Source organism: Acinonyx jubatus, chromosome A2, assembly GCF_027475565.1.
Source record: "Acinonyx jubatus isolate Ajub_Pintada_27869175 chromosome A2, VMU_Ajub_asm_v1.0, whole genome shotgun sequence".
NCBI lineage: Eukaryota > Metazoa > Chordata > Mammalia > Carnivora > Felidae > Acinonyx > Acinonyx jubatus.
Window position 1 is genome coordinate 132425231 of NC_069383.1, and position 14366 is coordinate 132439596.

Sequence of the window (14366 nt, forward strand, 5' to 3'; positions counted from 1 at the left end):
GAGACTGCATGAGTCCAGCTTCCTTGTTATTTATTGCACAGCCGAGGCACTGGGATAACTGGCCCGCGTGTCCCACGCTCCTGGGAACTCCAAACATGGGTGAGGAGGCAGCTCTGGGTGCGAGGTGTCTGCCCTTGGCTGAGGGTAGAGCTGAAATTCACAGAGCTCCATGTCACAGACATGTAAAAACAATCAGGGAGGGATGGTCTTTCTCTCCAAGGCCTTTGCTGACTGAGCCCACAAGGAGCATTCTCGTCGACGGTCTCTGTGCTCTTGTCCTGCATCCTTGTTTGCTAGTGCCGATTTCTGAGCTAGATGAGAATCTGGAAGACAGGTAATTTCCCCTGAGTGTTTATCGCTAAACCGTGGGTGTGACACGTAGTTAGGTTTGATGACCTCACGGGACTTCTCTACCTTTCAAAAGTCCTTTTAAAATTCTTTATCTTGTATCGAACATTGCAATATCGTCTCACAGTAGCCAACTCGGCACTGTTTTTTTATTTACTTTGCATGTAGGAAATTTCTGGCTAATTTAAATGATGAATTTCTTATTGTTTTCACAGGTACCTCAATAACAATGAGCTGACAGTGATACCGTCCCTGGGTACTGCTTCATCCCACGTCGTCTCTCTCTTTCTGTAAGTGGTGCCACACGGGGAGCCCTGGGCTCGTGAGGCTGTGGCGTTCTCTTGCTGATGTTTGGTGGCAGGAACACTTGGGTCCCCGTGCTCACTGGTGGAGAACAGCCTTTCTTCACATAGCCCTAATGCTCGTGACAAATGCCTTGCATGCTCTTGTGGGGTTTGCAGAACTAAAACCTGGAGGATTTGCCTCACCAAATGTGGGGACGGGGGTGGGAAATTGGTCTTACCCATGGCCAGAGGTACATAGAATTAGGAAATTTCTTGGTCCTAGTGGTTAAACTGTAAGTTAGAGTGAACGAACTGTGATTAAAGGAAGCCATGTGAATTACAAGACAGTGAGCTTCTGTTTGTGGCACAAAATCCGGGAACGTGACCCAGTTCACTTGTACCACTTTCAAAAAGAGAATCCCCCCAGGCGTCTGAAATCAGCCTGGAAGTATGGAAGTAGTCGACGTGGTCAGGCGTTAGACAACACACTGGAAAAGAGAAAGGCTGTAAAGGGACTGGAATGGAAGAGAAAGGAGGGATGCTGTGGGAGCGTGTTACTGTATGACCCGCTAGGAGCCTTTGCCCGGGAGGTACGCCCCCTCTAGCCCGCTGCTACAGGTGCTTGCTTGCTTGACGCCTGACCAGGGGTCTTTCCAGATGAACCCATTGCGAGTCCAGCAATTTTTCCGCCAGATTGTGTGGGCAGCTTCCTCAGCGGAGCACTGCTGTCTTCACACGGACTTTCCTTTTTCTGTTCCAGCCCCATTTTCCATTGGTTTTGATTTTGCTGGTATTATATACAACTCGTTCGCACACCTGCAAGTACCTTTTCTCGACACCAAGGCTTGACAGGCGGAGCAGAGGGACTTGGGAAGACATCATCCGTATGATGGCTGTTGGAGCTCACAGGTGTCAGGTTTCTGCTCGCAGCAGGCCCTGTGACCAGGAGGTGCTCTGTCCTTACGAGATGTGGTCTTGGGCTTACCCCTATTCAAGGCCTTGCAGGGTTGAGAGAGCAAGGGGTTAGAATTGTGGCCCCGGCGCCATGTCCTGACCAACCGCTCTCTCCCTCCGGACCTCATGTTCCTCGTTGGCAGAAAGTTCCCTTAACCTATTGTACACATGGGGAAAGTGAGCCAGGGGCTGGGGAGAAGTGCAGTGTGGCACATACAATTCGGGCGTCGTGCACAGACATAGCAGGTGTTAGACGGATGGGGCTGCTGCTTCTGGCTTGTGGCTACTTGTCACGTAGCCCCTTGGGTGTTGGCATGATCTTACCTGTAGGGCCACAGGATGTGTGAGTCAGTCCTCACTTCTGTGACGTGATAGAAAGAAGATTGTGGCCTTCTGGCCCAAGACGGACAGGCAAGGGTCTAACTCTGTCTTTGGACCCATTTGCCTGTGCATCCAGCATCTGGAAAGTGTTTACCTGTGGGCTAAATTCCCTAAGTCACCCATACCTGAGGCGAATTAAGGGTGTGATGCTCGCTTGTATATTCATAGAGCAAAGCACTAGATGGTGCTTTTAACTTCTTGCTACTTAAAGTGTGGTTCCTGGGCCAGCAATGTGCTGTCGGCACTGAGCTCGTTAGAAATGCAGAATCTCACGCCCCATCCTAGCCCTGCCCTGCTGGAATCCTGGCCCTTTGCACACTCATCCAAGTGTGAGACACACTGCCTTCAGGCCCCTTGCTCTTCGCTTGGTGAGGAAACCAGGGACACAGAACATCTTCCTGTCACCGACAGGAGACCAAGGCTCCCTGAGTTCCTGTAAGTTGCACAGTCGAGAGGTGGGACTGAGACTGGACACCGATGCCCGAGCCCGTGCTCTTTTCCTTCATCTGCCCCCGTGCGCTGGGTGCCGGCGTGTGGCAGGTGACTCTGTGCCTCCCTGTGCCAGAGATGGGCAGGGCCCCCAGCGTGCCCCGAGGGCCTGGTGCACTTTGAATCACGCTTTGCTCTGCTGACTAAAAATACATTTCTGTTCCTTGGCCCAAGTGCCTGGAGCCAGTGGGGCCGGTTGGCCTCGTTCCTGCTATTCCAATTAGACAGCGTTAAACTTTGTAAAGCAGGGGAAAAAAATAAAGACTCCCTCCTGGTTTCAATGGAGTTTGGAAAATGCCGGTTAGTATTGGCAGCCGCTTCTTTGGCCTGAAGCTGGTCTCCATCTGACTTGGTCAATGATTTCTCTGGAACTACAGAAACTGAAGGGTCTTTATCTTCCTTTTCTCTGGGGGGGGCCTGTGTTCCCTGGGTTTAGTGCCTGCAAAGCTGGGTTCACAGCATGCCATCTGCGTAGATAGTTTTGCTTCCGTCCTTCATGCCTTGCTGTTTGTCAAGGGGACCAAGCAAAGGACAGGGGAGAAAGTAAGCAGCGAGCACCTGGCCTGTGAAGCCCTTAGCACCTCTGTTCACATGATGATTCCAGTCTGTCAGGCCTTGAAGAGCCTGTTTTGCTGGTGTGTCTGTGGCTCTTTAGAAACACTGAATTAAAAAGTGTCATACGTTCAGCAGACACGTAGTAGGTACCGTCTGTGCCCCAGCGTTGGGGCCCAGATGCCATCAGAGAGGGACCTCACGAGGATTCAATGCTGTTCTGTCTGGGAAGCCCCTGACATAGTGTGTGAAAATGGCGCAGGTCACGGAGGTCAGTAAGTTTCTCATTTAATATCCCCGGTCCCCACATTCTTATTTCCATCTTGCCTTCCCTTTGCGGGCAGGCAGAGGATCTGAAAAATAATAAAAATGCACGAAGGGACCAGATGGCCGAGGCCACCCGAGGTAGAGAAGCCAGCACAGCTTTCTTGGGACACGCTCATAGGTAGGTGCATCAGAGAAAGGACGGACCAGGCATATGCCGAGCTCCGGCTGATGTTGTGACCTGGGACAGGTCGCTTCTGTTCGTGTGTTGAATGAAGGGGCTGAGACAGATGGTACAAGGACCACTTGCAGCTTCCGTAGTCCGTCTGTGACCCGGAAACTGGGAGCAGGGGCAGTAACGCCACAAGAGAAACGACCAGGACTGGCATCCTATAACCACTCGTGCAGCCCTCTGGCTTTCAGCAGAAGTCTGGGTTTGGGGTTTGCAGCTCCGATGTCTGTTATTACTTTTGCCTCCGGATTTTGTTTGCCTCTGCAAACGAGCTCATCATCTCCATGCTTGGTTTCCAGTGTCTCGCATCCACGCCCGCAACCCGGCTCCTCGCTCACACGACGGTGCTCGGCGGCCCCCGACTTCGGGGCCTCCTTCCCAGGGGTCACGGTTGGGAGGGCGTCACGGGAAAAGGTTTGTTTTCATCTGGCTTTACTATCGGAGCCTCAAAACAGACTTTTGCGGAGTTTTGGGAACTGAAGTCGCTGAGTATAATTTCAATTGGTTAATACTTTCTGATTAATGGAATCTAATTCAATTAAAGTATTTGTCAGAGAGCAGATTTATTTGTGTTGCGTTCTGAGGGTAATGCCAAAGCCATTTGTTCTTAATAACAAAAAAGCATGAAACTCAAGAAAAGCTGTTAATCGGATTGGGTTGGAGAGTGAGGGAGCTAATTTGATAAAACAGTTCTCAGAAAAAGAAACAGAGTTTTGTTAAACGGGGGCAAAATCTGCTGGTAGATTTTTATGTGTCTGTTTTTTGGATTTTTTTTTTTTTAATTTGAGGTCCAGGAAACTCATGTTACGATTCCCACGGCAACAGTAATTTTGTCTGATGCATAAGTGACATTTCTGGTGAAGAAAAATTTCCGCTTTTCCTGTGGTGTTACTGCACTTATATCATTGAGAAGATTGGTTACAGTCGAAGCAGTTGGACTTTTTTCAGTCCTGGGAGTAAAAAGCTTGCTGTGAAATCGACATTAGCTTTAAAGCAGGCAGCTCTTTGTCTCATGCGTGTCAGCTGTAACATGTTTCCCATTCAGCCCTGGGCTTTGTCCAGGTGACTTCTTTTCCAGTTGGAGTGTGTGTGTGTGTGTGTGTGTGTGTGTGTGTGTAGTTGTTTTTTGTTTGCTTTTTTATCTAGTCTGTCTCCCCACCATGGGGCTCGAACTCACAACCCTGAGACCAAGAGTCGCATCCTCTGCCGACTGAGCCAGCCAAGTGTCCCCCAGTTGATGTATATTTTAGACCTTGTCCCTTAACCATGTGTTTTCATTCATTTTCCTCCACCTTTGGCCTAGGTCAGACCGGAGAGCTAGGTGGAGATTAGTTGCACACGATTGCTTGGGACTCTGTAATAGAACTTTTTTTTTTTTAATGTTTATTTATTATCAAGAGAGAGTGTGTAAATGGGCAAGGGGCAGAAAGAGAGGGAGACGCAGAATCCAAAGCAGGCTTCAGGCTCTGAGCTGTCTGCACAGAGCTCAATGACGCGGGGCTCGAACTCACGAACCGTGAGTGAGATCATGACCTGAGCCAAAGTCACAGGCTCAACCGACTGAGCCACCCAGGCGGCCCTGTGATAGTACTTTTAAAATCCCTTAGGTTTCTGTTGTATTTGAAAACACATCGAAACACCTTTTACTTCTCTTGAAAAAATTTTTTGTGAGAACAATTTTTTTATTGAGATAAGATTATCATAATGTAAAACCCGCTGCTTTAAGCACTTTAGAGCGGCTTTTTAATACATTCTCAGTGTTAGCTATCACCAGTTTCTTTTTTTTTTTTTAATTTTTAATGCTTATTTTGAGAGAGAGAGAGAGAGAGAGAGAGAGAGAGAGAGAGGGAGGGAGGAGGGAGAGCAGGGGAGGAGCAGAGAGAGAGGGAGACACAGAATCTGAAGCAGGCTCCAGGCTCTGAACTCTCAGCAGAGCCCTACATGGGGCTTGAACCTAGGAACCGCGAATTCATGACCTGAGCCGAAGTCAGACACTTAACCGGCACCCCAACCAATTTCTAATTCCAGAACATTCTCATTACCTTGAAAACAAACCTCATGCCCTTTAGGCAGTGATTTTCCTCATCTCCTTAGATGGCAGTCACTAATCTAAAAACTAACTTGTTTTTGAGAAAAGTATTTTTCTCTCATGTCAGCAGGTGTATCTGGAAGACTTACAATGTGAATAAATAAAAATACCGGAGGTGGGTGTAAATCTCCACAGTTACACATTTTGTTGCGACCTCTTCTTAGCTAAAGAAGAATTGATTAAATAACAGGGATGGTGTATTTAACATTTCTTTATTGTAACTTTCGGAGAATAGAACTTGGCACAAATGAAACCTGGTGTCCTATCTGTGACCCCACTCAGAGCCAGTTAAGTGGTAGGAGCCCTGGGTGGAGCTGAGTGAGCCCAAGGCCGTGAAGGATGGAGGGCTGGCTCTTCTCTGCTGATTCTTCTGGGGAAGTCAAATCAATAGTAGTACTTAACTCTCCACGTGCCTGCCTGGTAAACCTCTAGGAAAAAAGAGGCCCCAGATCAATCTACTTTACAGGCTCATTAAAGCAAAGATCAATTCACATTAAAGTGTAATTAAAGAGCAGGCCTCCCTGGGGAGGCGGTGATGAGGATTCGGAGGCCATGGTCGCTCAGCGCGGAGGGGAGGAATTACTCTCTCAGAGGGCTTAGAAGCCATGGAGAAAGGGAATCAGAACTCAGCTTCAGAAGTGAGGCTCCTCTTGGAGATTTGAGCCAGGTTGTTAGTGATCAGGGGTACAGTACAAGTGACATTACGCTGCGTAATACATGGCTGGCTGGGGTTCCTAGAAGTTGCGTGTGTGTGTGTGTGTGTGTGTGTGTGTGTGAGTGAGAGAGAGAGAGACAGAGAGAGACAGAGAGAGAGACAGAGCGCCTCCATCTAGTGAGTTGAGATGAGGCCTCTTGTCTTTCTCTTCAATTAGCTGCCTTTAAAACTTTCTCTTGGAGTGCGTGGGTGGCTCAGTTGATTAAGTGTCTGACTTCAGCTCAGATCATGATCTCACCACGGTTCGTGGGTTTGAGCCCCGCGTCGGGCTCTGTGCTGACAGCTTGGAGCCTGGAGCCTGCTTGGGATTCTGTGTCTCCCTCTCTCTCCTCCCCTCCCCTGCTCATGCTCTCTCTCTCAAAAATAAATAAACATTAAAAAAATTTATTAGAAAAAAAAAGGAAACCCTTGGGCACCTGGGTGGTTCCGTCGGTTGAGCATCCGACTTTGGCTCAGGTCATGATCTCATGGTTCATGAGTTCAGGCCCCTCGTTGGGCTCTGGGCTGACAGCTCAGAGCCTGGAGCCTGTTTCAGATTCTGTGTCTCCCTCTCTCTCTCTGCCCCTCCCCCACTCTCTCTCTCTCTCTCAAAAAGAAACATTAAAAAAATTTTTTTAAACTTTTCCACATTGCCTCATCTTGAGGAAGGTCATCATCATCTGCAGACATAACAGAGAATTGACGTTAAAACGTTTTCTTTTTACGTATCATGTTTATCACCAGAAGTCAGAAATAATAGTTGATCTAGAAATGTTGAGTGGTAATCTAGGACTGTGAAACTCTTTGTGTACTGATCGTAGCTGGACCCATGGGGACGGGGGACTGCAGGTGTGTGTGCGAGAGGTGTGTGTGGGGGGTAGCTGTTCTGAAGGGAAGGGATCATCACCCTTCCTGTAGAGAAATTTGCTGAAGTGTCCACAAATCATGAGGTTAAGAGCGGACTTAATCAGGTTTCTTAGAAACTGTAGAATTGGGTCTCTCTGTCCCCATTCTGCTTCAGAGATGCGCCCTCCACCTGAGAATACCCTTCAGCCGGGCTGGTGAAGGAAGGCCAGTCGGTTTTGGTTTTGGTGTAAAAGGATACCCTGTCTGGGTCATTGGCGTCTTTTCCTGCATTCTCATCAGGAGTGTGGAGTTCATAGTGACTGAGACACTTTCGGCAAGAACTGAAAAAGTTGTGTGTAAAAGTCCCAAGTCGACGGGGCATCTGGGTGGCTCAGTCGGTTGAGCATTCGACGCTTGATTTGGGCTCAGGTCATGATCTCACAGTTCGTGAGATTGAGCCCCCTGTTGGGCTCTGTGTTGATAGTGCCGAGCCTGCGGGGGATTCTCTCTCCCGCTCTGTCTGCCCAGCCCCGTTCATGTTCTATCACATGTGCGTGCTCACTCTCTCTCATTCTGTGTCTCAAAAAAAAGAAGTCCCAAGTTGAGTTTAAGTGACTGTCCTTGTTCCTTGAGCAGTCTGCAGCCTGTTCATTTCCCAGACACTAAAGGGAAGCTATAGCCCTAGTCAGAAAACACATTATGTATAAAAAGGGGGCTGTGCTTCCTCTCCTGTGTCTTCAGAGACATGCTCACTTTCTGCCTTGTTTGCTCCGAGATTGTTGGTGTGAACTGAATCTTTGCTCTGGATGAAACATCACAGCCATTCCCCTGGGAGATGGTGGCTTCCCCATCACCTGTGTGATTCTCAAACTGAGCCACCTGTCAGAATCACCTAGAAGGCCTGGGCTCACACAGGGATGGGGCAGGGGGAGCGGCCCTCCAAGACTCACCTGTGGAGTTGTTACAAAGCTGCTTAACTTTTGGAGGGCAGTAGGCTACTTAGACAACTTCCTCATGTTGCAGGTGTGGCAAAGGCATTTGTTTGGAACAGTGGGGCTCACAGTCCTGGTTAGGCATTTACTTCTGACCACAGTGCTGCGGGCGGTCGACAATGACTGAGCAGGGGCAGAACGGCTCTGGCTGTTAGAAGTCTGTCACTTAATTCGCTATGTATTGGTGATGGCTGTGGTCTCCCAGCCAACCTTCCCCAGTTACCACAGAGGCACGCAGTGCTGAGTGAACAGCCTGGTGGGAGACCTGTTCCTGCCTCCGCGTGCGGGTACGAACGGCTCGGCTCAGCGTAGCACCCCGCCGCCCTGGGCAGGACAGGCCGGTGCCAGCAGGTGCGCTTAGCACTGACCTTCCTGCCGATTCAGGCACTGCCTCCAGATGAATCTTGGCCCCCGCCTAAGTCAGGAATGGTTCCAGGTGGAAGTGAGAGGGAGGGTCCGAGAGGTGGGCAGTCGTCCCCTGCCCTAAGGGGGGGGGGATCAAAACCCAGGGCCCACAGCTGCCCTGCACCCCACCCCCCTCCCCGGTTACTCACCTCGTGGTTTCCCTGCCTTCTGCTATGGCCAGGCCATCATCCTGCTCATCACCGAGCAAAAGACATGACCGGGGAGGAGGCTTAGGGGGGTTCAGGATGGAGAGAGACCAGGGGCTCACGTGCAGTGCGGCAGGGGCTCCCGTGAGGTGAAGCCCAGTGTGACCACACATGTCTCCCAGGCTGGGGCTTCTGCCCTCGAGGAACCCGCAGGCTAGCTGCAGAGAAAGCTGGGGGCACAGCCATAATGCAAGTGAGGGCTGGGGAGGCCCGTAAGGAGGGCTTTTCCCCGCTGACACAGACACGGTTGGTGTAAGAGGGGGAAGTTTCCCAGACATTTTAGCTGAGGCTCCTCCTTACGTGGATCTCCTTTCTCTCCCCCCACAAGAGAGTGTAAGTTACAGGCGTCAGATGGAGCACCTGGCAAGCTGGACCGACGCCCAATGTGTCGGGTGCTTGGGGGAGGACGAACGGGACATGGCTAGTTCCATTTTAAGGCCAGTCCGTCCCATTCCCGTGTTTGCCTTTGTCAGCAGGCAGGCTGCTGTGAAGGGCCAGCACGCTTCTGTTGGAAGGCAGAGCAGGACCCTCCGTTCTTAGAACCGCAGACCCTGCAGCGGCTGGAAACCACCAGTGAGCCTCCGGACAGAAAATTAAACACGCACTTTACAAGGGAGAGCAGCCCTCTGTCCCGGAAACTTCCCAGGGGTTCTGTCGTGCAGGCTGCCTGTTGCCCCCAGTCCAAGGGAGCCTTTCTCTGGGAAAGGAGCTCTGGCTCCCCCCCCCTCCCCGCACGCCTGCCAAATTACACACAGTCATGACTTGTCATTTTCCTTCTGTCTTTTCTTCCCTTTTTTTTTTTTTTTTGATTTCTTTGTGAGTGGGGGTAGTGAGTCAGCCAGATGAGCGGTCATCTGCAAGTCATTTGCTGAGAAAGTGAAGTGAACACCAGCTGTGGGTCTGGGGAGCCGAGGAAGGGGAGGCCGGTGAAATAGGAGTGTGGCCATGGAGGTCACTTCTTTTTTGGGAACTCAGTAGCATAGGTTCTGTTGTTCAGAGCTGGCTTTTATTGTGTGTTTGGCTCTGCTCTCCTTTCTCATTTTCTCTCATGACCAGTAAGCTCTCGGTAGGGCGTGAGATCCAGGGAGCTCAGGGAAGCTGGGGAGGTGTGCAGGCTCTTGCAGGGAAGTGCCTGTCCTCGCCGCGGTGGGTGCTGAACGCCCTCCAGGGCTCCGTGAGCCCCAGCCTGGAGGCGAGCCGCGTTCTGGGGTTGCACGAGAGTCCCCCCCTCTCTCCCGTGTGAAAGGAGCAGGCCGTATCAACAGTCTGTTTCCAACTGGGACCATTTCCTCCTCCTCCTCCTCCCTCTCGCCCACTTCCTGCAGGTGGCTTCTGTAATCCACTTACCGCTGGGGAAGCCTCATGAGCGTGTGCAGTTAATCCGAAAATGGCTGGCTTGACTTTGACCCGCGTGGTGACCTTGCAGAGAAGGCAGGGCCTATTGTGTCTGCTCACACCTGGGAGCCATTTTCAGCTTTTATAGCCCAAGTGGAAGAAATGTGTTTGCGTTTATGCTGGGCCTTCCTTTCATAAGGTCTGTCATTGTTGGGCGTTATGGAGGGAATATTAGATTCACCCTGCTTATCCAAAGGCAGGGGTTCTTCAAGGTAGAAGAGTTTTTACTCATTACATGGAGTCATACAAAATCACCGTTTCTTTGCCATTCGGAAGTGATCAAAAAACATCAGCCATCTCTTAGGGTTCCACCTTCTGAGATGAAACTCAGTCTATGTGGTTCCCTGACGGAGAGCCCTGCTCCAGGTGCCTTCACAGGCCTCCTCCCATTATATTGCCTCTGCAGTCCCTGGAGACAGCATAGGGTCTGTTCTAAGCACATTTTACCGATGAGGCACCTGAGGCACAGAGAGGGCAAGAAAGTTGCCTGAGGTCACACAGTAAGTGGCACAGGTGGATCTTGAGTTCTCTTCTGTCCACCTTTGGGTTTTGCACTCCCTGTATACATGGAAGTATGTGGTCTGGGAGCCTGGTAGGGTGTTGTAATGTCACGTGTCGACCTATCAAATTGTGTCAGGAGGGAGAGGCCTGGGGACTGCAGTCAGGCTGCTCAGCAGTGCAGATGAGATGCTCGACCCAGGTCAGAGGCATCTCTTAAAGCCAAGTGCAGGCCTCTGCCACATTGCTGTCAGGTGATCCGACTCTCAGCAGCCCCTTGGTGATTTTCATTAGCGGATGTGGAGTCACAGGAAATCCTTCTCCTGTCCCGAACAACAGGCTGCCCCTCCCCTCACCACCTGATCACACCCGCAGGTTAGTTATTCTGAGCCGATTACGGTTGCCCATGTTTTAGGGGCGCCGAGAAGGAAAACAATTCTGTTGTCAGGTCTCCGTGGATGGATAGTGCACATGTTCCATTAGCCTGTCGGATGGCGGCCACCTGCCTGGAACACACAGCTTCCAGGCAAATTCCCGCACCCTTTTCTCACTTCCTGGATGCCTTTCAAGCCCAAGCAGCTGAGATAAAGGTGCCAATCTGTGGTGCTTTCTCCTCAACTCCTTCAACCCGGAGCTCGAACAGCGTGTGTGAAGGCTGGTAGCAGGCAGCTCTATGGCATGCATGAGGTGTCCTCCCTCGAGGCCACTGGTCTCTGCCCAGCTGTGTGGGTGGAGAGTCTCTTTGGGGGCTAAGAGACATTTTATTGTTGGGGAAGGACATGGCTGGGCTGCTGTCAGATAAGCTTGTAGAGTCCAAGGCTCCCTCCCCCAGGTAACTGAAGCAAAAGGTAGGTGCATTGGGTGTTATCAGCTTCCATCAATGACTGCATCATAGGGCGTTATGGGGAGGGGCTGCTCTGCATGGTGGTTAAACAAGCCTCTGGCTCAAAACGATCTCCGCTTAAGCCTGTCTTCATCCTCGCCTTTGCCGTGTTCTCAGTTTACTTCCCCAGACAGAGGTAGTTTCCGATACAGCAGGCTGTGAGGATTCACTGAATACCACGTGCTGGATACAGTGTGTGGTGTATAATGAACGTGTACCAAGTGCTGGATGCTATTTTAAATTTTTAACGTTTATTTCCGAGAGGGACAGAGAGAGGGGGTATGGACACAGAATCGGAAGCAGGCTCCAGGCTTCGAGCTGTCAGCACAGAGCCCGAAGCGGGGCTCAAACTAGCGCACTGAGAGATCGTGACCTGGGCTGAAGTTGGACGCTTAACCGACTGAGCCGCCGAGGCTCCCCCTGCTAGATACTATTTTAGACGGACCCTGTCTACTGAGCTCCCTCCGGTGTAGGTGGAGCTGGCCCGATCTTGCTGCTGTGTTCCGAGGGGGTTGGTGCCAGACTGGCGCAGAGGTTATTTGCATCCCTAAAAAAGGGACCTCACTTGCAGATACCCATTATGGCTCCCTCTCTTGCGACCTAGTGGAAGTTTATAGATCATCCCCATATTTGTGTGGTGGTGGTGGGGGGGGTCCTTAGCTTTCTCAAAGGTGAATTCCTATTACAAGAGCTCAGTGGTGAATCGGTAGCATTGGTTTTTTTCCTCTTGTTGGCTGTTTCTTTACCTGGGCTGGGTGCAGCAAGCCCGTGAAACACTAAGCAAACACCTAAGCAGTGGCTGTCATCCTTGGCTGAACAGTAGAATGACCAGGGGAGCTTGAAAACCAAAAACAGACAAAAACCCTAGATGCCCAGGCTCCATCCCAGATGGTGTAAATCAAAACGTTGGACTGGGGGGCTGCGGAGGAAGGGACCCTGGGCACAGGCACTGGTAGTTTCTTAAAGCTCTCTGGAGGTCATTTTGATGCGCTGCCCAAGTTTTGATGAGCCCAAGCTGGGTAATCGCAAGTGAAAGGTATTGTCTTCCCCTCTCTGCTTCCCTCTTATACCTGTCACTGAGAGTAGCCAGGTTCCCCCACCTTCCTGTCCTCTCCTTTTTCTTTTTCTGTTCCAGGCGGAGGGGAAGTAAGTGGTAAGACTGACCTTCAGATTAGCACTTAGGATCCTGGGGACCCCGTCTGAGGTTGTTACTACTGATTTATCTGGAAGACACTGTGAAGTGATCCATTTACTAGGAAACTGCCTTGCCTTTGGGGTGCGCAGGGGCGGGCCTTGGGGTCTGTTGGACATGCCTACCTCATTCGGTGATCACGGAGCTTGACTGTGGGTCGCCGCCTAATCCAGGTCATTTCTTCGCTCTGAAAGCTGGTTTACTATACCATCTGTCAGGTGGATTCCACCTGTAAGTCAGAGAAGAACCTTCCTGACGATGGGGGGAAAGCCCTCTTCATGGTAAAATGACAGGCACAACTTAATTCATTCTTTTCAAAAACCTTGTTCTTCATAATTCCAAAAGTAAGACTGTTCTTTTTTTTTTTTTTAAATACTTGTTGGGATACAGCAGGAGTCTATCGCTAACGTTGATTTTTGATGATCACGTGATGTATGTGATGGGGGTTTGTGAGGGCTGGGTTTGGAATCAGGCCCTTCCGTAGGTTGGAAAGAGTAACTAGAATTTTGGAAATGATGGGAAAAGATTGCCTGAGCCTTCTTAGAATGTGGTGTTTGTTCCAAATCCAGCGTGTTCTTTTTTATAAGGAGAAACGCAGCGGTTATCGGCACACAGAGCGAAGTTTTTCTACCTCGTAATTTTTATTGGGTTCTGGGAGTCAGAGTGAGGACCGGCCGTCCCAGGAGCCCCCGCTCCTCCTGCCGTCGCAGGCGGTAGCGTGATCCCCCGCTTTAGCCCCCGAGGGCTCCTCACAGACCAGGCTGGCCCTGCCCCCTCCCTCATTCTCCAGTGTGTGTTAACAGTTCTCCAGCCGTTGTGCGGTTGGAGTCCACTGCCTGTCTTCGCTGTGCCCCGATCCCTGAAGAAGAGCTCCAGCTTCTGAGAGACTCCGTAAATCGTCCAAGCAGATGGATTCAGAAAGCAGAGTACGGTGCAGTGTGGACGTAATCAGGTCGGTTTCCTGAGTGAGACCAAGGTGCATCCTCTCCCTGCCCTGGTGGCTTCCTGGGTCATCTCCGGGAAGAGAACGCAGGCTGGCGAGGACCCCACCTGTCTCTCTCGTCTGGACATCACCCATCAGAGCACATCCTACCTCTGGACCCCAGAATGCAAGCCATCCTGCAGTGAGAGGTGCTTGACTCCGAGGCGCGGGGAGGAAGCATCCTTTCTCCTGGTGCACATGGCCTCCCCCTTGTCAGCACTGGTACCCTTCAGAGAGGAACCAGTGTCCAGCCTCTTGGCTTCCAGCCCTGACTCTGCCCAGAGACCCTGCTGCAAGGTCTTCCACAAGTCACTGCGCCTTTCTTGAGCTGCTGTGCCCTCATCAGTAAGGAAAGGAGCTGGTGCTGTATCAGCCACGTTTGAGCAGTGTCCAGAATGCACGTGGCTGCGTCCTCTCCTGTCAGCCTGTGAGACCTGGCTGTGGGACCCTGGCTGTGTGTCCTCGTAGAGGCTTGGATGGTGCCGAGATCTGTCCGGTGGGCCCGCTGGGCACGGTGTTGAGAAGTCTGGTTAAATGACGCAGGGGGTAGCACCGTAGCCAGTTTTTGCGGTCTGCCCCGTCTCTCCAGGGGCTCCTCCTGGCCTCGGTCCCAAAGGTGCTCGGACTCAGCTGTTCCCTCCCCACGAGACACCCAGGGAGCCCCAGCGTCAGTCCACATT

At 51.2% G+C, this 14366-nt stretch overlaps 1 protein-coding gene across 4 annotated transcripts in view; it reads left to right on the plus strand.

Annotated features, from left to right (window-relative positions):
• LRIG1 (leucine rich repeats and immunoglobulin like domains 1) overlaps positions 1-14366 on the plus strand; it is a 136494-nt gene that overhangs the window by 69284 nt on the left and 52844 nt on the right. For all 4 annotated transcript variants that reach the window (XM_053219107.1, XM_053219106.1, XM_053219104.1 and 1 more), the window contains exon 3: positions 564-638. In XM_053219107.1, coding sequence (XP_053075082.1) covers positions 564-638 — 75 coding nt within the window. The remainder of the gene's footprint in view (positions 1-563; positions 639-14366) is intronic.